General features: G+C 42.7%; 1 protein-coding gene across 3 annotated transcripts in view; it reads left to right on the forward strand.

Annotated features, from left to right (window-relative positions):
* Nucleotides 1–17,578, forward strand: part of TTC39B (tetratricopeptide repeat domain 39B) — a 486,814-nt gene extending 469,236 nt beyond the window's left edge. For all 3 annotated transcript variants that reach the window (XM_069238795.1, XM_069238785.1, XM_069238805.1), the window contains 3 exons: nt 6,521–6,638; nt 8,005–8,121; nt 17,167–17,578. In XM_069238795.1, the coding sequence (XP_069094896.1) occupies nt 6,521–6,638; nt 8,005–8,121; nt 17,167–17,266 (335 nt within the window). In that variant the 3' untranslated portion in view covers nt 17,267–17,578. The remainder of the gene's footprint in view (nt 1–6,520; nt 6,639–8,004; nt 8,122–17,166) is intronic.
* The last annotated feature ends 5,998 nt before the right edge of the window (nt 17,579–23,576 follow it).

Consider the following 23,576-nt stretch of genomic DNA (forward strand, 5'->3'; position numbering starts at 1 on the left):
AAGACTCCGTCACCAGAGGTGGATTCCATATGTCTTGAGATCTCTACTAGAGTGGTTCTCAGAATCCTTGCCGGTAATTTTATCTTATAAGATATTAGCTACATAAGCATTTGTTCTGTAGGTACAGTAATTGGCAGACAATACATGCATATTTTAAAGGAATATGGACCATGGTATTCATTTGAGATACTTGATCCCAATATCTGATATCTGCTAAGATAGTCACAGCCTCCAGGTCTTGTTCTTGCAGACTTGACTACCAACATTAATATCACTCAGACAAGGCTTTGCACTGCTGCTGCACGTGTAGAAATCTAGCCCTATTGTACTCATACTGGACCCAGCAATACACACTGCATGCCTTTGCATACACACTTCAATTACACAGAACTTTCTGACATTCGCACTAAATTACATTGCAGCCACACTGCACCCTGTACATATATAATTAAATGTGCTGTTTCACCCTTTTCCCAGCATAATTTGCAGTGCAGCACACAGCATTCACAATGTGAAATACATCACTGGACAATATTCACACTGTGCCAAACTGAACTTACTCTGAACCCCGCCACACTAGCATTGAACATTGAACTCACAATGCACCATGACACTTGTCTGCTTGCATGGCTGTCTCAGTGACACTGCGGACTCACTAGTGAAGCATAGTTGGATGAGTTCCAAAAATAGGAAAAGTATGTGTCATAATTGAAAGTTCAAGTATAACCAGTACATCTCTAAAACCTTCAGGTTGCACTTTGGTTGACTCTTATTAAAACACCTGGGAAAACCAATGCTCTTACAGGATTGCTTGTAGTTCAACCTCAAAAACAACTGGATGAACAAATTATCTGGATTCTGTGGGTGTATACTGTACACATGAATCAGGTTGAGTGTCATGACTTGTTCATTATAATAAGAGAAACAGTTGTCAAGGTGCACTCATCTCACAATCCAGATCTGGTGTGTGTGTGGGTGTGTGTGTGTGTGTGCGCGTGTGCACGTACTTCCACACTTCTCTGAACACTCTGTCAACTACAACTAATAACATGTAGGTTAGAAGCACTCCTGGGAAAGGAGAAAGGGACAAAAGAGAAACAGAGGCACTGAATATCACCATCCTGCCTGGTTGCATAGCTGAGCTTGAGTTGCAAGGAAGGAGCATTAATATCTAAGAACAAGGGAAGACTTTTAGTATTTCTTAGATGCTTTCTTTTGTATTCAACTTCTGATGTTGCATACCATATACCTGCAGACAGCCTCTTTATTTCCAACGGTCTTTGGTGGAATAAAACTCAAATCAGGTGGAACAGAATTAAAGTTTAAACACTATGGGCCTGATTCTAACTTTGGAGGACAGTGTTAAACCGTCCCAAAAGTGGCGGATATACCACCTACCGTATTACGAGTTCCATAGGATATAATGGACTCGTAATACGGTAGGTGGTATATCTGCCACTTTTGGGACGGTTTAACACCGTCCTCCAAAGTTAGAATCAGGCCCTATGTGCTGGGATACATTGTTGTTTGTTAAAGAGACCTACTTTCAAGATTGAGATAACATTTTGTGAATCTGATTACGTTCAGCATAATTGGTTGATAACTGTAATATGATATATACAACCAGCAAACATAAGCTCGTTCAGACGAATACCTTAATACCAAACATGTTCATAATAAGGATATAAACAATGAGCAAGATGAGGTTCCTGTAACTTCTCCTGTAGGAATAATGCAAGTATGGTATTGAATTCATAATCCTAGTGGATGTCTCCTTTAGTAAACAAACCAGTGGAAGAATCTGTGTGAATAAAACAAACTTGCAAAACAGTTCATAACCTTTAATAAAGAAGTCTTGAAATGTTCAAGGGCAACCCATTTCCTTTATCCAGAGTGCTGTGTTAGAATACTTTTCTGACTACAATTATGTCTTTGGCCAACTTCCAAGAATAACAGATTGGCAGGATTGCAAACTTCTGAAGAACAGGTCGTGGCTGCAGCAACTATGATTCCCCATTGCCTACCAAGTACACTATGTATCAAGAGGAAAATATACTCTAAGCATTTAAAATGGTAGCCAGCAATTGCAAGTATTGTGAGAGTGTGGTGATTTCATGATACCATGCAGTTCTTCTCGTTTGCACTCGAGTGTCTAGCGTAGTGCATCAGCTCAAGATGCAAACCCACATTTCAGGCTGTGGTTGTGCTCTGTGAAGCCACCATCCTTTTCTTTTTCTGAAGACGCAATTGGAGTAGCAAGTCGCCACACTGGCTGGTATGGAGAAGTAAGAGCACATCCTAACAATAATAGCCTTCCTTTCTGCACCCAACTTTCTTAAACACCTCATAGTGCAGTAGGGACTGTTAATACCTTTGAATTATTCTTGGCCAAAAGTCAGCTTTTATAGCTGTTCTATTTATGTGAATACAGCTCCAGCTATGTTCTTGGCAGAGCCGTAGTTTATCACTGGTGGAATGTTTGTATTAGTAAACTATTTATAATATTACTTTTTAGTAACACCTGTTCATGTAACTACGAGTATAGGAAATATATTAACCATAAAAGCATAAAAAAAGACATACAAAATAGATGACTCTTGAAGTGAAAGATCAATTTAAAAAGAAATGTTTCGAACTTGATTAAGATCACCTTAAAGATTCCCATTCATAATTTAATATAAAATAGTTTTTTATGGGTTTTATTAAGAAATTCATTTATACTTGACCTTTAGTGGTTTGTGTTGTCCATAGTTCTACAAAATGAAATACATAATAAAGCATGGAGGGCTGAATTAAGTTTGGGAATTCGATAGAGCACACCACTTGCAGGAGCACTCTTTCAATACATTTCCAATACCATGCTGTGTAAACAAGATTTGTGTTTGCCATAAAAAAAATATGAGGGAAAAGTATCACTTTTGAACAAGTTTGTTTTTTCTAACTGGCATAATTCTGTTCCAGTGTGGAAGACCAAACCTTTCTGTAGCTATATGTTCGATGACATGTGTAGCTGCAGATACGCATGCTGTGCATTAGCATATTACAGCAATAAGTTTTGAACAGGAGCAATTTGTGTTTTTTGAGGAACTATTGTATCGTAGCAACTAAACAAGAGGTTTCTAAGATAGATACAAATGCTCAGTGCTCAAGAGCCATTTCAAAATGGGGCTGAGTAACCTGGTCAGGTGGCTGATATTCTTTCTGCCTGACCTGCCTTATATATAGGGTTATGGTTCATTTAATTTAAACTTCTAATCTTCATTTGCATTATTTTCTTGAGCAAAGGATGGAGCCCCTTCGGACTGCCCAATTTTTAATTGAGGTATTTGTTGTATCAAAACCACTTACTTATCAGACTAAGCTAAAATAATTACCATTCTTGGAGGGCAAACCAGCTGTGTAATGCACTCCAAGATGTGTAAATCTCAGGTATTCAAATTCCAAATATGGGAACTCATGAAAGACCTACTCCCTTTCATTTTCCACCTCAAGGCCTAAGAAAACAGATTGATCCTGCTTGCACATTGAATAAGTCTTGAATATAGACCTCCCCACCCAAACCATCAAACATTTAATGATGGAGCCTAGAACGGTGGTGTTCAAGGGTGATAGAATACTATTTATTTTTGCCATTTATCGCAAATGTTATATTAGATTTCATGGTTGTTTTTCTGTGTTGTTTTCCCTTGTTTTGTCATATCTTTTGACTTTGTTCGCTTACTTAATTAAGCATTCTGTCCTCCTGCTGTTTCATATAGTAATGGCCATTCGCATACCCTGGCCTTCTTTTGAGTCCAGCTAGAATCTTTTTAAATCAGATTTATTGATTATTAAAAATACAGTTTTTAAATGTTTAGTTTGAAAACATTATTACCTCACTTTAATGTTCAATCTTGTAGTAGACTTCTTAGTCTATTTGTAGGCCAACTGTTGATCTCTTGCTGGATGCACTCCTTGACGTTAAGTTTACTAAAGTACAGAGTGTGAGAAAAGGCCTCTCTTTGCCTTGGTTAGCCCCCCACTTTTTGCCTGATGTGTGATATAGCCTAGAAATTGTATTGCCCAGGGCCCCTGCTAACCAGCTTCCCTGGGTCAGTGCTCTTTCCCTAAAACTGTTGGGATGCCTTTGCACAATTTGACACACCCTAAGCTACCACTATAAGTCCTTAGGAAAAGGCTACTTAGGTAACTGGGGAAGGGGTTATTAAGCGTAGGCCCCTGAGGGCAGCAGCAGTGATTGTGCCATCCTCTAGGGCCATGCATTCAGATGCCCCAGCACTGTCATTGCAGGCTGGGGGTCCTGGTGCAAGCCTAAAACAAACTCAACATGGCACACTGTCTGTGTGCCCTGTCCACCATACACTGCATACACTACGGATAAGACACCCCTCTGGCAGGCCCACCTGCCTTAAGGCAGGGTGCCCCTTATTATATGTGAAGGCATATCTGCATGAGCAGTATGCTCCTGCTGTGTCCGTGCCAACCCTGGAACATAGTGAGTGAACAGAGCAGCCATTTTAATACATGTGCTGGACACTGGTTAATACACGTTTCCCAGCTACATGATGGCCACTCTGAACCCTGGGTTGGATTTATCCCTAAATATACCTAGGGGTAACCTTAAAGGTGCCCCCCTGCAAAAGCTAACTACCCTGGCATGGTTGCTGATTGGTTCTATCCAGCCTGCCACTCCAGACAACCAATCCACAAACCTTAGGAGAGAGATCTCTCTCTCTGGTTTGTGGAACAAAGCCCTTCCTGGTTGGAGGTGCCAACACCCCCTCCCTCAGGAATATGCACTGCCCTGGTGGCGAGCTGTAAAGGGCTAACTGCTTTAGAAACTTGACCCCCATGCCTGCTGCTAGCAGCAGATGTTAACCTCCATGCAAACCCCCACTTGTACTGGGAGCAACACCCTTAAACTCAAAGGGAAAAAGGAGTGGCCCCCACCTGGCATGCACCACCCCTATGGTGTTGCCTGCGAGGTGGGCGCTCCATTTCATCTTGAATGGAAGGAAAATAGCCTATCAGGGATAGGAAGTGTTCACTGTAGTGGGTATAGCCACCCAAAGTTAGGTGACCCATTGGCCACTACCAGGTTTCCCCTAAAGCATCCTCTAAATTCAGTTATTTAGTGGGCATCCCTAGACCAGGAAATCAGTTTCAATGGACAAAAGAAGACCAGCACCAAGAAGATCCAAGGCACAAGAACTGTGGACCTCCTGTAAGAAAGAAAAGGCTCAAAACCCTGCCTGCTGCACCCATTACGCGACAGTCGCTGCTGAGGAGCTACTGGACCACTGGAAAAACTCTAAAGAACCCCAGAAGACCCCCAGCCTTCAGAAATCGCCATAGAACTCCCTCCAGAATGGAGGTACCACTTTACAATAGCAAGAAACCAGCAAGCCAGTGAGGGTCCCTTCACTGACCAGTTGCTAACTCCCAACCTGGAAGTCGCAGTTGGACCCAATGACACACCGACAACCGGAAGGACAAACCCTGTAAGTGTGCCAGGTTTAGTTGCACTGCACCCTCCAGTGGTCAAACCGTACCAGTACCCTGGGTATTGGTCAGCTAATGTCAGACACCAAGAAAACTAGCTTGCCTAGGGCTGAAAAAGGACCAGGAGGAAGCCCCAGTCGAGGGACTTTAGGAACACCCTGGGCCTCCCGCCAGTGTCCCCGTTGTCCTGCAAAGGACCCTTGAACCAACCTAACTCCTGCTCCAGAGGACATCCTTGCGCACAGCTCCTGGCTCACCAATTTGCTGTGCACCCAGCTACCCTGTGCCCTGCAATGAAGAACCTACTGTGCCCTAAGGATCCCCCAACCCTTGCGACCTCAACACTCAAGGGGGGGGGGGCAAGGAACCATCTTTGACCTTACCTGTGAAGTGTTTTTCCAAGTGGTCCCCCAGAGTGGCATTGCACCAGCTCCCGAGACCTTTCATCGGTGCTCCTGCCTGAACCGGGAGCCCCCGAACTTTTCCAGCTGGTAAAATATGCCCACTGACGGCCTTGACCAACCTGCATAGGAAGAAATTGATAAACCAACTGTACGATTTTATGTGTTATTTTAAAGGTGATCTTCAGTTGGTTCCTGTGGTGCGTAATTACTCCAAAAATTCATGTCTAAATAAGTGGCTAACCAATTTTGATAATCTTGATCTTAAAAATTACATAAAAATCTGAAGTATTTTTATAAATTGGTCTTGAGTTTTTCCTTTGAGTGTGTGAGCTGCAAGATTGATGCTGTGAGTACAACAAATGCTTTACACTTCTCCAAGATTGGCCTAACTGCTCGGTGAGCTGCCTTACAAATTAGAGCATTAGGTGGTCTAGTTTGTACCACTATAAACCAATGTGTGGTTGCTTGGACCCTCTGCACAGTGTGCCTAGGTTTGCAAACTACATGGAGGACCAGCTTCCTACACAGAGTAAAATGTTAACTTTAAGAGGGCTTTGATTGCTGAAGCTGTACCTGCGTTTGTTATTCATCTTTTGCTCTCTTTTATGCTTTAGACCCAACAGAGTATCATTCAGATGACCAGTGCTTAGTGCAGCTACTCAAAGGCCTCTGTTTGAAGCATCTAGGGCGACTTTTGCAAGCGGAGCTGTGTTTCAATCAGGTTATTCAAAGGTACATATTGATTGTGCACAAGAAAAATACGTAGTTGAATGTTTGTGTCAAACATAATGTACTTAACAAAGTGTGTTGGAACTATTACTTTGTGTGCTACTTGTACCTTCTAAATACAACTTATGACCAGAAACCCTTTTGCAGCACTTCCATCCCCCTTGTGTGATTATCATATTTTGTTGTGCAGCTGTGTCTTCTCCCCCATTTACATCAAAAAACATTTTTTTTTCTCCCACAAGGTCATTGTAACAAACTGAAAATCCTTACCCTGACTCCATATATAATGCTATTTAACTCTCAATTCGATGCTTAACCACTACAGCCACAAATCCTTTTGGCATCTTTTCTCTTTGAAAATCACAAAGCTCTGTTTGCAACAAATGAGCTGCCATACATGTTATATGTTTTTATTGACTTTCATTGTCTTTTGTTTCCTGCTAAGATGTGGATTGATGACTGACAGTTTATTATAATTAGAACAACCATTTACTTCTTAAATAATTCTGTATATTGATTAAATTTACTGGAGAAATGAAATAAATAACTCAGCCAACAAACATGAATGCTAACATATGCACTTCACAATTTCTTTACAAAATTTGACTTGTATGCAACTTAAGTGAATGATATAGTATCTATTCTTAATGCAACTTACTACATTTTCATTCCTGTGCCTCCCAAAACGTGATGCCATATGGGCATCGGTGGCAAAATTTTGACTGGTTATCTGACTTGCTACAACATTGATCAAAAGTAGCCAAAATAGACGGATTCCCACTTATGTGACAATACTACATATGTCTATTGTTTTCTATATGGTTCCTACTGTTTCTGTGGAAGTTCTTGGTGCCTTGCATCAAAAGGCAGCATAACTCTAATAAGAAAGAACAATCACAAACCACAGGGATACTGCACCCAAAACTATTAGTGTAGTCCAATTGATCCTGAATAAAGTGATTTCTCACCAGATAATTTTGCTCCAAATAGTTTGACAAATGTATTGGTTCTGTTTACTGCACCTTTACCCATTGTATAACCTTCTGCTGATGAGGCTGGATACACGTCTTGTTGCTGTGTCTCTTCTTCTTCCATGCTTGGCCCTTAACGGGGCGTTGGAATCAAAACTAGTTGTCACCATTAGATCTCCATTCTTAATACCGTATGCCTCATGTGACCATGCATGCTCTTTTTATGCTTGTATCTCTAAAGTTGCTGCATGTCATCATGCGCTATGATTAGAAAGGGTCTTAACTATGTTTTGGTTCTTGTATTGTAGATTCCTTTCTGTAATATCTTAGCATTATTGTGTATAGTAATCAAACAGATGTTAAATTTACCAACCATTTTTTTTTACCTGTTATCTTAGTGAGAAACGAATAAAATATGACCATTATTTGGTACCGTTTACATTGTACGAATTAGGACTTTTGCACAAACAGCAAGGAGATGTGGACAAAGCAATCAAGTGCATCGAGACTGCAAAGTAAGCATGGATATTTTCTTCTGTGTACATTAACATATTTCCAAACCTTTCTTATTTCTCTGAAATTGAAAGAGAATGTTTGTGTTGTGGGTAATATTACTAAAGTGTGCAATGATCTTATAGCCTATGAATGAAGGGGATAACAATTAAAAATTGCTACATTCCCAAATGGTTAACACAAATATTGCCATTGCTATAAATTCAAAGTAGGTCTATAGAGGCTGCATTTTATTAGTATTTGTGCATAAAAAGTAAAGGTATGGATAAAAGTTCAGTGATCTAAATTCCTTTGCAATAATAAATGTTGAGAATGTCTACCAGGCTACCGAAAAATAGTACACTACATTCCATAATGAAACTGGATACACCAAGTTACAATAAATCATGAAACTAATTCCCATCAAACCCCCACTTTTCCTGCAATATTGAGATTAGCGAGGAGATAACTGACTCCTGCTTTATTTTTCCTTCCTGTTTCACTTGGCCTTACTAAGTGATTTGGTATGTCCTTATATATTCTATTGTTCCGGGTTCTTGAGCACTCTGGTTTTGCCTGAATTGAGATAAATGAGGCATTTCCATTTTGGTCACTGAGCTCCAAACTTTGAGCACTTCCAGGTGTAGACAATTTACTACTATTCATCTTATGTACAGACTAGCCACACTATACTCCTGTATTCTTAATGTGGGGAATGAAGAGCAATGTACTTGTTTTTTGAGAACCATCTAAGTGTTCAGTGACCATGTGAGGGCATTTGGCCAAGTGGCTGAGTTCCTTTCTAGGCTAAAAAACTAAAAAACTTTAAGGTGATTTTCTGTTTGTTTCTACTAACATTCCTGTCCCACAGTTTTAATAGATGGTTTCTTGCTCTTTATCATTTTTTAGTATTTTTTTGTTTATCACATTTATGACAACCAATGTTAATTATAACCATTAAAGTAATATTAACAACATAAACCTCATCACTACCCCTCCCGTCCCGACATCTCCACCTGGTTCCCATTCCCCATAATGTTCCATTGTATCATCATGTCTTCCCTTAGCTATAAAGTCCGGGTATTCGTATTAGTAGCCCCAGCAGGGGGAAGTAGTTCTTACTTGGAGGAGCCCATTTCATTAAGGCCTTTTGCATTATCCACCCTATATTTCCAAGTTCCTATATTTTCTCGAAGTTGTTCACACACCCACGTCCCTTATACACCACTTTTCCAGCACCCTACAGTATTCCATTCCCTTTTCCCATTCTGTGTGTGGGGGGGAGTGCCTGATCCTACTCTGTGTGAGATATCTCGTTTCTCTACAATACACCCCAGGTTAATCAAGTATTTATGATATTGTGTGTGATCTGTGTACTCCCACACTCCCAGTAGTGCCAGCTTCGGTGTCAAGTTCAGCTTATTGCCTGTGACTTCTACCAGGGATCTTTCCACTCCCTCCCAGAAGGGACAGATGCACAGGCAACTCCACATTGTATGCAGAAAGCTTCTAAGGCAATGTGCTTCCACTGTTTTGCCCATCCTATGGAGCAGGGCACAGTTATAGTATACCCTTTGTAGAACTTTAATTCAAATTCATCGGAAGCTAGCCTTAATGGCCAACCGGCAGGGTGCACCACTGCTTCTTGCCAGTCCTCCTCATCTAATTCCCCCAGGTCCTGCTCCTATTTGGCCTGTAAGGGCAGAGGAGATGTCTGTGTATTGCTCATGAGGGTGAGATAATTCATTGAGATAAGTCTCATTTAATTTGCCATTGAGGAGTCTAGCTTCTAGTGGGGATTCTTCCTGTGTTTCAGTGTCTGGTGACCATGACTTAGTGTAGCATATTGTAACCACTGTGTTCTGGCATCTTGTAATTTAGTCATAAACGTGCAAAGGGCACTACTTCTGGATAGACCTATGGCATTCCATCCTGAAAATCCCTGTATTATCACAACTGGATTGAGTTTGAAACCCTCTCATAGTGGTGTTTTTGGGGTTAGTCTATGTTTCCAGCCCATCTCCGACACGAGTTTTTACCATATTGTTACTACTTTTTTGGTTGCTGGACAAATGTTTGGTGGTAGTTTACCCCCATAAAGTGCATCGTGTGCCACCTCATAATGTTTCTTAATATTCGGCAGGGCTATGGATCTTTGTAGTACTCTCAAGGCGATTGTGAATTGTTCCCCCCCACCACCCAGAGTAGGGTACGAAGCAGGGAGTCCACCCTAATAAAGAGGTGCCCTGGTATCCAATATGGATTGACAGAAAGCTCAGGAAAGCCACCGTCATAAACATAGCTGCTTTACCTAACAGTGAGAGGGGGCGCGTCTGCCAGTGGCTTAGCTCCTGTTCTAAACTTTTTACCTGGAGTTCGAGCTTGGCCGTGTAAAACATGGCTGGGTCTTGGGTAATCCATAAGCCTATTTATTTAAACTGCAGCATCTCCACCCTCAATGGATGATTTGGGTAACAATGCCATGTCCCTTTTCCCAGTGGAAACAGCAGCGATTCATCTCAGTTTATGGCAAAGCCAGAATGTTCCCCAAATATTCTAAAGATTCCTTCCAGTCCAGTAGTGGATTGAGGCAGGTTAGACAGGTATAGCAAGATATTGTCTGATATATTGAGATGTATTTCTCCTCACCCCATCTAGTAGGCCATCCCCACACCTGTGCATCTACTTGCCCCCATGCTGCCAACGCTTCGATGGTAAGCGAGAAGAGCATCGGGGAGAGTGGGCATTCATGCCTCTACAAATGCGGATTGCCCTTGACAAATGTCCATTACCTTTTACTCTAGCCGTGGGGCGGTCATACAAAAGTCTGACCCACTGAATATATTTAGGACCGAAGCCCATTTGGGCCAATATTCCAAAGACCCTACCGAGTCGAAGGCCTTGTTTGCATCTCATGGCGCAATAGCTCTTCCCATCGGTGAGTCTTCGATCATATCCAGATTATTATATAGTCTGCATAGGTTCAGCTTGATTGACCTTCCCAGTATAAATCCTGTTTGATCCAGGTTTATAAAATCCCGTATTACATCTCTTAGTCTGTTTGCCAGCACTTTGACCAGTATCTTAATGTTGACGTTCAGTAATTATATGGATCTGTGGGACCCCAATTTATCCAGCGGCATGCCTGTTTTTGGAAGCAATATGATTGTTGCAGTACGCATGTTCTCCACTAACTTTCCTTCCTTAAATGCTTGCAGAGCTGTCATTCTGTGTCATAGTTTCTTGAATAATTCAAGTGGAAGTCCATTCAAGCCTGGGGCCTTCCCTGAGTGCAGTTGTCCCACCGCAGAGCCTATCTCCTCTACCATTCTGTCTCTCTGTCTGTCTCTCCAACCGCCTCACAGGGCAGTCTTTTATGAAATGCAACACCTCTTGGTTGGTAACTCCTAGTTGGGGTCCGTAAAATGACTCCAGATATACTGCAAATGTCTCTGCAATACTTCTGCTGTCTTTTACTAAGTCTCCTGCATTCGTATTCACCTCCCTGATTGTCATATTTTCTCTTCCTTGCTGCCCAGCCATGCCAGTAATTTACCTGTCTTGTTTCCCCCTTCATAAATGTGTTTTTGCTTGTCTAGATAGGGCGTCTTCACCTTGTTTCTTGCTACTGACTGATACTCTGCTTTTTTAAGATCCATGGCATCTTTCCGTGAGGGGAGTGGATTATGCAAGTAGTCCCTTTCTAGATATGTCAGTTCCTCCTCTAGGATAGTCAGTCTTTCACACCTGTGCGTCTATTAGCTATTTCCCCCGTGATTATAGCCCCTCGTATTGTTGCTTTATATGCCTCCCACAACATCCGCGAACTTTCCACTGAGTGTTTATTTGTTACAAACTAATGTTTGCTTACTCTATCTAGTCGTTAAACCTCTTGCTTGTTGGCGAGGTACCAGGTTTCCATCCTCCATTGCCCTTTGGGTTTCCGAGACTTGGTGCCGATCACTACCACCAGCAGAGGGTGATCGCTAGTACCTCTTGCCTTGTACTCAACTGATCTAAATTTAGAGTGTGCATCTCCTGTAGTGAATAAGTAGTCTATTCTGGAGTGCATGTTATGTCCCCCTGAGTAGTAAGAGTACCCGATATCCCATGGGTGTAGTGACCTCCACACGTGCCAGAGTCCCAATGCCTGGGCTAAACCTTCTAGTTTCCCTCTGGTAGAGTCCCCCTCTAATTTATTACTCCCCCGGTCCATGGTAGTGTCCATCACCAAGTTAAAATTTCCCCCCTACAAGACCGGGTCAGGTATGGCCTCTGCCAGCACACCGCCTAGTTTCATCAGTGTCTCCATTTGTAGCCCGGGACAGGCATACACATTAACCAATAATATCCTCTTCCCTTACTGCTCAACCAGAATAGCTATGTAACAACCGGTTGCACTGGCCCATGTGCGTGATACATGAAATGGGAGTGTTTTCCTAATCAGAATCATGGCTCTGCATGAACCTGAGGTACACTTTGCAGAACCAGCCAGTTTGAATCTACTGTGAATCTACCATGCCCTATACTATACGGTGTGGTGTATTATCATAATTAGCTCCTCTGTCCCCCTAACCAACCCCCTCCCTACCTCACTGTGCTGTGATTTTAGAACTAACCACCTCCCCAATTCACAGTATGTATACACCCCAAATAAACAATTCACACAATTAGCTCTCATCGCTCGGGAATGGCTGTCCACCACATGCGCCAAGCAGTCTACTTTATCTCAGCGCTCGCTGTGGTACCTCTATTTTTTAGGGGAGAGCAATGTCATTGTCCCATCTCCCCTGCCCCTTGCACCCTATTATGTCTACCCTGACCATGCTATTTATCAGGGGGGCTTTCACCCCAGTTGATCCGCTGTCATGGGCGTAACCACCGGTCTTTCATCCTCCTCCAGTGCAGTCTCCGTGTGCTGTGGGTCACTGCCACGTTCCACCGATTCCAGGAGGTTACATTTGTTGATGCTGAGGACATTAGTATATCAATGCAGCTTTTGAACCGCTTTCTATTGCGCCGCTTTGATCTGTGCCTTTGTGGGGGAGGATACCATGTTTCTTCCCGGTCCTCCTCTGCTCCCCTTGTTTTTTTTTTTTTTTTTTTTTTTTAATGAGGCACTGTTCTCCATTACACTTCACCTCCTGTTTCTGATAGCTCGCTTTTCCCAGCCCCTGATTCTCAAGCCAATTCCAGGCATCCTGTGTATTCGTAAAGAAGAGGATCTTCCCTTTGTGTTCATCTCACAGCTTTGCTGGGAAGAGTAGAGAATATTTAAGGCCCGCTTGTCGTAGTATTTTCTTAACTAGTACAAATGCACCACATTGGGTTTGCACTATATCATCTAATCCTGATATGTGTACATTGTGGCCACCTGTTGGCCAAGGGCAATGATTCCTAGCTGCTTGCAGGATTACGTCTCTGTCCCTAAAGTTAATGAGTCTTACTGTTATTGGATGTGGAGTTCCTCCCGGTTTTGGCAGATATGTTGGAATCCTATGTGCCCACTCCACAGAGGAGAAGCGGGAAGGCTTACCTTGTAGGACCGTCTTGTCTAGCCATTCCATCACAAATAGCTCAGTGTTTGGTCCCTCTGCCCTCTCTGGTGTTCCAACTAATCTCACATTGTGACGTTGGGGTCTGCCCTCTGCTTCTTTGATCTTGCCCGCTAGTCATTTTAGTTCTTTGTTCATAGCTGCTCGTTTCCTAGTGAAATCTGTCGCTTGTGGTGTGACATTGTTGATTTGATCTTCTGAGTCTTTAACTCTGTCTGATAATTTCCACTGGCCATCCCTGAACAGCCCCACCTCACTCATGACTGCAGCTATTTGGCTTTCCAAAGATAGTTTGGTGTCTTTGATAGCTTGTAGAATGGTGGCTGTGTGAGCCGCCAGGGGCGTGCTGTCCTCTATCCCACTCAGTCGTCCAAGCCTGGGCCCGTCGCCCCTCCAGCTGGGCTCTCTGTAACCCTGATTTCACACCATCTTGTAGTCTCTTTTGCCTCAGTATGCTCTGCCTCTTGGCGTGGGGTGTGCAGTGGCAATGGAAGGGTGCACACATTTTTGGTTGTCGCTCTCTTAGGATAAACTGGCAATCAGGGCATTTCTTGTTTTCTTTCACGTTTAAAGTGGAGAAACGTTGGTCTGTTCTGCTTCAGAGGGGCCAAAGTAGAGCATGTGCAGGCATCTCTGGTTAATTGAAGTGGAAATAGTTGGGGGAGAAGTGGCCGTTTTCCAGAGCTTCTTGGTGCTCCCTCCTCACATTACCCGCTCCAGTAAGTGCGGTTTTGGGCCGGCGCTGCTGGTAGCACCTAGGCCCCTCTTCTCCGCCGTGTCCCAACACCACAGCATCTCTCAAACCCATTGCTTGTCTCCCCTCCGTCTCCCAGTGCACCCCCCACCTCTCCTGCCTGTTTGTTCGAGGGTCTCCTGAGGTGTCAGCCGGGACATAGCACCCTGCTTCAGATAGGCTACGAGGAAGGACACCCCCTGCTCCCTACCTCCTCTCCAGAGCTGTGTAAACTGCAAGTGCCATCTGCAAGTCAGGCAGAGCGGCATTCCAGGTTACAGGGAAGGGCCTGGGACCTTCTGCTACTGTCCCATGGTAGCGTATATCCGAAGTGCTTCTTCGTTTCGCTTCTGCCGTGTTCACCACTCATCTCCTCACCTCTCCTTTGGTGTGATGTGCACTGCAGGTGCCATCTTATGGTCAGGCGGAGCGGCACTCCTGAACTGTGAGCGCTGTTTAGACCTCCTCACTCCTCCTGATGGTTTATGGGGGGCCCCTGTGGTCTACAGGATGGCATCGCAAATTTGGCGGGGTCCTCAACAGTTTGTATTCAAGATTTTGGGGTCCCCGAGGCTCTGGGATCGGGAGCTCGAGGAGGCTACACCCTAAAGCATGGGTGCTCAAGCCACACACCCCTCTTTTTTTCTTTTTGATACAATGTATTTTGGGTTTGCAGAAATCTAGAACATACATGGAGCGTATTTTGTGTAAATCCACTTGAACACAGCATAGGTTGCTGTTTGTTACATACAACTATGTTAAACCGATTAATCATACTTGATGTTAGAGGCAGCATTGTGGTTTAAAATACATGAAAATATTCCGCTAAAGTCCTGCATCTCCATTTCCAACCACCTGCTTTGTAAATAAAGGACTATACTTTCTTGAATATTCCTTTATTTAGTAGTGTGTGTGAATTACAGGGGAATGAGGGGGAACTGGGCGGTTTGTCACCCCTTTGAAGTCAAATGTGGTTTTCCACCTCAGGAGCAGCTAATCAGACTGGTCTCTTGTTCGAGCAGCAGATAGTATGCGATTGCAACATCACTGCAATACAGTTTTTGAGGAAGTTACTGATGTCATGTTTATCACAGGGAGTAGTAATGACACAAGAGAAATAGAGGCTTTTTGCTTTTATACAGGTTTTGCATGATGCCATGTATCATAACTGTATACTGTCTTTTAAACGATGCCCAGTTCATACAAATCGTGGAAATTAGATGAACAATTGCATGCTTTAATAAGAGTAAACTCATACTTATCATTTTCCAAAGACGAAAATACAATCTTAAATGGATTTAGTCGCACATAATATTATACTATGCTGGTGTCATTTCTAAACGTTCGAGTGAATATGCCCTCTGATGGCAGGTTGTGAGAGTGTAAATTCACATTCAGGGGCGTATCTCCATGGAGGTTTTTGGGGTATAACATCCCTCCTAACAAATGTATTCTGTAGTAAAGAGTTTGTTACAAGTGTTTTCAGTCGGGTAATGACTACTGCTTGTCGGATTCCACCCAGGATTTTTACATGCCCACACTGACAAAAACAAAAAACACTCTCTCTTTCGTCTATGTTTTGAAGGCCTTAACGATGTTGATTAGTTTGTTTTTTAAATTGCCTTTTAAGCCCCCTAATAATCCGCTCTCATGTCTCTTTCCACTATCCCATACACCCACCTCGTGTCCTGCTTCTCAGATAATGTTTCGACAAGACGCTCCAGCGTGATTATTAGGAAATCTGAAGCTCAACCCCCACTCTCCCTCAGTCATACTCACCAAGCTACACCCCTGCTCACATTTTGTGAACGCCAAACGTGAATTTATACTAACAAAAACCCCTTTTGCACATCAACATTCAGCTTAGGGTCGCAGATGGCTTTGTGAATCGGACCACTTATTCTTTCATTGAATCATTTGGATCTGACCTATGATAAAGTTAAACCCCACCAGGAAAGTACTCCAACAATGTTAAGTGGAATCGTGAATGAAGGTCTGAACGGTGTCGTTGCCCCTGTATTCGCACTCAGTGGCATTTAGAGACTCTATTTCAAGACAGTTCGACCTTGAAAAGAGAATCGCAAAACCCATCTCAATGCATTTTTTTAAAAGTGTGCCCTCTACACATTGTTTGTCTGCGGGGCATCCTAACTAACTATTCAAACATGCATACATATTTTAAGAGGTGAGTGCTGAATGAATTGCGAAGTCTGCTTTGACTTTCAACAATGTCACATTGCAGGAAATAGAATTTTGAAAATGTTTACTTTGAGCGTATCTGCTATTCTGCCTAAAACTTACTTGTGGTTGTTAGGAATGCGCTTGCAAGTCTAAACATAGTAATAGTTAATTCCTCTTTAGCACATGTTATTAGACCTTAGGAACTTGGTGATTGTTATGGAGGACCAGACCCAGTTGGTCTAAGGGAATTCACACAGTAACTATTCTCAAGAGAAATGTGCACAGTCATTGGTATTAGTGAAAAAGCTATCTGTCTGACAAGCTCATGGATCAGTAGTGTCTATTCATACCGTAGCACATTGACACTCACCGATGGTACCAGAAATACTTAAGAATTGCAGATTATTACAGTTGATGATAATGTGTGCACAGTGTATTTTAGAATGTTTTTTGTATATTCTTATTTACACTTAAAACGAGACTTGTTGTGCCCTCTAGGAGCGTCTCCTAGCACTCATACTTCAGTGTTGTAACTCTCATTGTGTTGCTTTAAAAGAAAGCCCAAGCAGTAAAGAGTCTGATTTATTATTATGTTACAGGATTAATTACAAGGATTACTCCATGGAGTCCCGTCTACACTTCCGAATCCATGCCGCACTCAACACGCTGAAGGGATCCCCGGCATCAACACCGCCATAGCATGCTCATGCCAGTGATATTTGAGTAGAAATCTGAAATCATGTGAAACAAAGGAAAAAAGAAAGATTGACATATAAAGTATACATATTTTTCTGACTCCCCCCGTGTGATTTAATGTCAATCCTTTAATAGATGTTCTTTTTATATGGTGATTGTATCATAAATATTTGTTCTATACTGTACTTTAAAAGAAGAAAGTTCATATATTTTGTTTCAAATATAAATACTTTAATGTTTCTTTTAACTTGGATGAGAATTTGGATGAGAACATTTGAGGCGGTTGCTTGTGCAATAAAGTAAGATCCAAAGAAATTGTTTTTTGTTATTTTTGGAGAATACGGTGATCCATAGTGCTATTATGTATGGTCCTGAATCGGAATTTAGAATGATTACCTCATTACATAACCATGTTGTTTTCCATTCACTCCACAATTTTTCATACATAAAAACTGCAATGTAATGTATGTATCTTATCATATTTTAATGCAGTAGACCATATGCTAGTGGTAGTGTTTACAGCTATCCTGCCCTGAACTGATTTGCATTAAGCCAAGAGTGAAGCATTCATTTCCTGTTAAAATCTGTCAGTAACCTACAGGTTACAAATGTAAATCCTGACGGGGTAACTTTGCCCTTATTGTCTTACATTGAATACCTTGGGTATTAGTGAAACCTGTTCTTTTCAGCACTAGGAAATGGTTAAAACCTGTGGTGGTGCACAAAATTTAGAAAACAAATACTTTACAAATGGTGCATGGCAAAAGGTGCAATCATCAGTGCATTGAGATTACACAGATGCGAAAAGATTCACAAAAAGGGAAGGATCTGTACTAGCTGAAGATATGAAGACTGGAGTGGAATGGTAGAGGGATATAGGAGGATTGGATGGTGGAGGAAAGTTGGTCAAATGCATTTGTGTATCGGGATAAGACACTGGCATTAACTGTAAAAAATAAATTTAAAAAAACAGGAAATCTGTACCACTTAAATTACTAGAGGGGGACAGGTTAAGGGAGTTGAAATTGATACGATCCGCACAAGTAAGCATTAACGTACAGACTGAAAATACTTCTGGGTTCCAGTTGGTGAAGTACTCATAGAGAAATTGTGCAATTGAAAAAGGAAATGGCCAGTTTGTAGCCTAACATGAGTTGTCAGGTGACAGAGGGTACAAATAGAAGAAGGATGGATCTCAATTTGGCCACCTAACAAACATCAAGGGCCACATGTACGAAATTCAGGTTTTGGTACTTGCAAATTGCAAGTCAGAGCGACTCGCAATTTGTGAGTCGCAATACCTGATGAACAACAGTGTCAATGACACTGTTTGCGATTCCCAATGGGGTCGCAAATGACCTACTTCATGAATATTCATGAGGTAGGTCGCAATTTGCGACCCCAATGGCAATGGCCACCCTCACAGACAGCAGACCACCATGTCTTTGACTGCTTTTAAATAAAGCAGTTGTGTTTTTTGTTTTGAAATGCAGCCCGTTTTCCTTAAAGGAAAACGAGATGCATTTCAAATACAAAAAATTAAAAGTTTCCGTAGGACCCCTGCCTGCTCTGAAAATATATTTTTACTGCCATTCTCAAAGGGGAAGGGGGCCATGGGGACCCCTTCCTGTTTGTGAATGGGTTAGCACCAGTTTGATACTGGTGCTAACTGCGATTGTTTTGCGACTGCATTCGCAAAACGATCATACATAGGACTGCAACTCGCAATACGGAAGGGGACACCCCTTCCTAATTGCGACTCGCAGACCCTTTTTGCGATTCTGTAAATTACTGAATCACAAAAAATGGGTCTGTACATCCCAAGTAGCATTTTTCAAGTCGCAAATGGCCCGATTCGCCGTTTGCGACTTGAAAAATGCTTCGTACATCTGGCCCTTAATGACTATGGTGATGTGCACTGAGGATGATAAATAAAAGGGGATCAAAAGTGTGTGTTAAGAGTGAGATGAGCGGATATTACATGTGTAGAGTCTCAAAAGAGCACAGACAGGATCAAAACATCTTTCGCAATCATGAGCTCAAAAACAGACAAGAATGACATCTAGACTGCAGAGGAAAGCTTTAGGCAGTAAACCTAAACTATGTATGTACCAGAGCCCCCTCTATAAACTCTGTGTAAATTAAAAAGAAAGAACAATAGCAGCTAAACAGAGGTGAGTGAAGCAACCAGAATGTTTTAGGTGCACACAGGAGTAATGGTAGTGTGCTCAAAGACCGTCGTTATAATCTGGTCAGGGAACTGGAGTTAAAAGTACAACATAAAAAGACAGGAAATGGGGTGAGTCTTAGAATGTGGTCACTGGAATAGGTACTGTATCAATGGGATCAAAAGAGCATGTGCCCTATATCCATACTGATACAGTAGCTACCAAGTGGACCATCTAGGTAAGGCATGAAAAAGGAGAAAATATTTCAGCTCCTTCTTGAGTAATACTTATTAAAGTTTGACACCTTGGGAGAGCAGTCTAAGGAGAGACAAAGATAAAATATTTAAGAAAGCAGCTTCATATAGAATGGTTGGAACAAAATCAGTGAGAATTTCCAGCCTTCTGTTGACCTTTTTAGGATTGATTCACAGAACATTTTCAAAATTGCAGCTTCATCTCTCAGACGATGGTCTTGTGGTGCTTTGGTAACTCTAGCCATCTGGGCTGAAAGAGTATTGCTGCTACTGCATGACTCGGTCTTTTTAAGATGATGACCTTCATCACTGAAGGCTGTCAGAGGATGTTCCTCTTCAAATTGGTTATTTCCACTCCCCGTATCTTCATCAGTCATAGCAGCAAAGATACTTCAAAACTTATCACCAGAGTCAAATTAGGACACCTTGGCAAATATCTCCGCCGACACAGGTGTGCATGATCTCCCCACATTCTAGATTGGCAGAATAATTTCTTCAAGGAAGCAAGTCAATATTCTACTTTCGGGGGAAGCCTCCGCTGAACATGTTCCAGCTTAATATTTTGTTTAATTAAGATATGCTTTCATATGAGTATTGTTTCTCTTCAGCCTTCTTTGCGTTCTTGTAAAATGTTGATGTGATCTGTAACTGAGCACCTCCAGTACCAAACAAAAAGCTCCTCAGAGCTACAATAGTTTCAGTGAGCGAAACAGCAGTTTCTACTTTGGAATCTTGACCCAAGGCAATAGACAGTTCTCAGTAGAATTGTGGGTAAGTGGTGTGTATACATTTTAAGATGTACAACTTAAATGTACGTAAAAGATAAAAATGAATAAGAGAAAGTAAAACTTAAGACAGATGTATAAGGGATAGTGGGAATAAATAGTGCATGTAAGGATAAATTTCCCTTAACTTTTGATAAAGAGAATCTTTTAGGCTTAAGAATTCCCTGGTACTTTGTTTAGAAGGTGAAGGGAATAGATGAAAATATCCAGTACAAAAAATCTTATAAAAAACAGTAATGAGAAGGGAACAGTGCTCTAAAATATAAACTATAGAATCTTTAAAAAAGTGTTGTTCCAGGGTCAGACTGGCTCATGGGAAATCGGTTGTTACCACGATGCACCCTTTTTTCACTAGTGATATTGCAGGTGTTTTCGGTTATTTTCTTATTTTCTTTCAGTAATGCAGAGGTAAAAATAGACATACCATGGCATTCCAGAATAGCTAGACAGTATTAGCCAGCAAAGAAAGATGTCCTACTGCCCCTCAATTGCAGTGCAAAACATGCCAATTTGTGGAATCCGTTAGTAGAATGGGTGTGCAATGCAGTACAGATGTGTGGGGGAAAATAATGCAGTTCATGGGCCGCCAAAATCTAGACGGAGACACTAGAATATGATAGATAAGGCTTGGGAACTGAGGGCTTCAACACCTTTCAGAAACCATGCAGCAGGCATGGGAGTCAGTGTCCAGGATTTATTCCCAATTGAAGCACTATTCATATGTACAATCTGGACTGTGTGCAGGAAATAGTTTCTTGGTCCAAATGTAACCAGAAACCCCTATTGCCCCTGTACCAGGTGCAGTGGGTAACTTCTTTTTTAACCATGTACCTCAGTCTTTGTAAACAGGATTTTGTCCCCTGAATTTCAGAGAAGTTCATACTCGTCCTTACTCTTGGGGTTCATAGGGTCTAGGTGCCAGGTTCTCTCCTGTAATATTTACCATCCCTTTGGCCTGTGGGGTGGAATGGAGTACTTTCTTCAGCTCCTTTTCGCTCCTCCCAAGATTCAACTGTGCAGACTTACCCTTTCCCTCCAGTGCTCAAATACCGCTGGGGAGAAATGGGGTGGAGTAAGACCACCATCCTGAGTAGCTTCTGTCTCGCCATGGTGTAGGGGTTCTGGGCTTCAACAAGAGACAGGTAGCACAACTCCTCATTGGCTGGACCGCAGATACCATCTGATTTGGTAGGGAAAGCTACTAAAACTTCATGCAGTGATGTTGCTATTTCCGATTAGTCCCTAGTCTGGAAAAGCTCAGTGCTGCTTTAAGAGGCAGATGCCTCCCATTTATAAATCTTTCTGTGGAGTCACTGTAATAAGGCTGCAAGTTTAGAGAGTGGAGCCCTGAATCAATGGACCCAAAAAAATGCCTTTCAGTTCTTGTACTCATTTTCTGAAAGAGGAACTAATTTCCCAGGGTGGGTACATGAGATGAGTGTTTAGCAGGGCAATAGGGGAAGAATAGTGGGGTGGCCACCTCCTACCCAACCGGAGCTGTAAGGGCCACTTTACCTACTGCAGAGGTCACCTGGCATTCTAACACTTCTAGGACAGTTCATCCTAGATGCACACGACAGGCCATCACAGACATCTGTGGATGGGTCCACCCATGCACAATGTCCTTTTAGTGAGGTTACAAAAGGAAACTTAGTGGAGGAAAGGGAGGTTCTGAGCATTAGTGCAAAATGGGTGCAGGGTGATGGTGTGGCCTTGGATTGGGGCAACATTGTTGAATTGTAATGATGACCACATGAGGTGTGAAGAAGGGGAGTTTGTTGAGTGTGGCATGGGTTAATAAGTGGTGGAGGCTGAGTGGAATAAGTGAGAGGCAGGAGTAGAGGGGTTGAAAAGGAGAATTAACATTAAAGTAAGTTTTAGGGCATTACAGATGCCAGAGTCAGGTCTGACAACACAGAGTGGAAATGAAGAGCAGCAGAAAAGAAAAGGTCTAATAACGGAGCAGAGCTGGAGGTACAGCTCTGGCCAGGTAGTATAAAAGAGCTTGCTAGTCAGTTTTGGAATACGGATGGTCAGTGTGAGGTCAGAAAACGGTGGTAAAAATACCAACAGAAGTTGGAGAAGGTCTGGCAAAGAACACAAAGACTCATGATTGGGGTGGTAAGCTGATGGACAAAGTTGTGTGTACAGCAGGAAATACGAAGGTGAGAGAGTGGTGGTAAGTTGTTAGAGATGCCCCCTGAATACCAGTGCGACTCCTAGTGCTAGGCTGAACAATTTATGCCAGCCTGCCACAACCAGACGAGTTTCTGGCCACATGGGATGCGTGCCTTTGTCACTCTGTGGCCAGGAACAAAGCCTGTACTGGGTGGAAGTGCTTCTCCTCTCCCCCTGCAAGAACTGTAACACCTGGTGGTGAGCCTCAAAGGCTCATGCCTTTTGTTACAGCACTTCAGGGCATCCCAGTTAGTGGATAAGCCCGCCCCTCCGGCCACTGCCCCCACTTTTGGCGGCAAGGTCAGAGGAGATAATGAGAAAAACAAGGAGGAGTCACCTGCCAGTCAGGACAACCCCTAAGACGCCCTGAGCTGAGGTGATCCCTGCCTTTAGAAATCCCCCATCTTGGTTTTGGAGGATTCCCCCAATAGGAATTGATGTGCCCCCTCTGCTCAGGGAGGAGGCACAAGGAGGGTGTAGCCACCCTCAAGGGCAGTAACCATTGGCTACTGCCCCCAGACCTAAACACACCCCTAAATTGAATATTTAGGGGTGACCCTGAACCCAGGAAATCAGATTCCTGCAACCTGAACAAAGAAGGACTGCTGACCTGAAAGCCCTGCAGAGACAACAGAGACACCAACTGACTTGGCCCCAGCCCTACCGGCCTGTCTCCAGACTCAAAGTACCTGCACAGCGACGCATCTGACAGGGACCAGTGACCTCTGAGGACTCGGAGGACTGCCCTGAACCTAAAGAAACTCTAGAGAAAAGCGGCACTGTTCAGAAACTGCAACAACTTTGCAACTTTAAAGCAACTTTCAAAGAACTGTCACTTCCCGCCGGAAGCGTGAGACTTAACACTCTGCACCCGACACCCCTGGCTCGAGTTCAGGAGAACCAACACCGCAGAGAGGACTCCCAGGCG

This window comes from Pleurodeles waltl, chromosome 1_2 (genome assembly GCF_031143425.1).
Source record: "Pleurodeles waltl isolate 20211129_DDA chromosome 1_2, aPleWal1.hap1.20221129, whole genome shotgun sequence".
Taxonomy (NCBI): Eukaryota; Metazoa; Chordata; class Amphibia; order Caudata; family Salamandridae; genus Pleurodeles; species Pleurodeles waltl.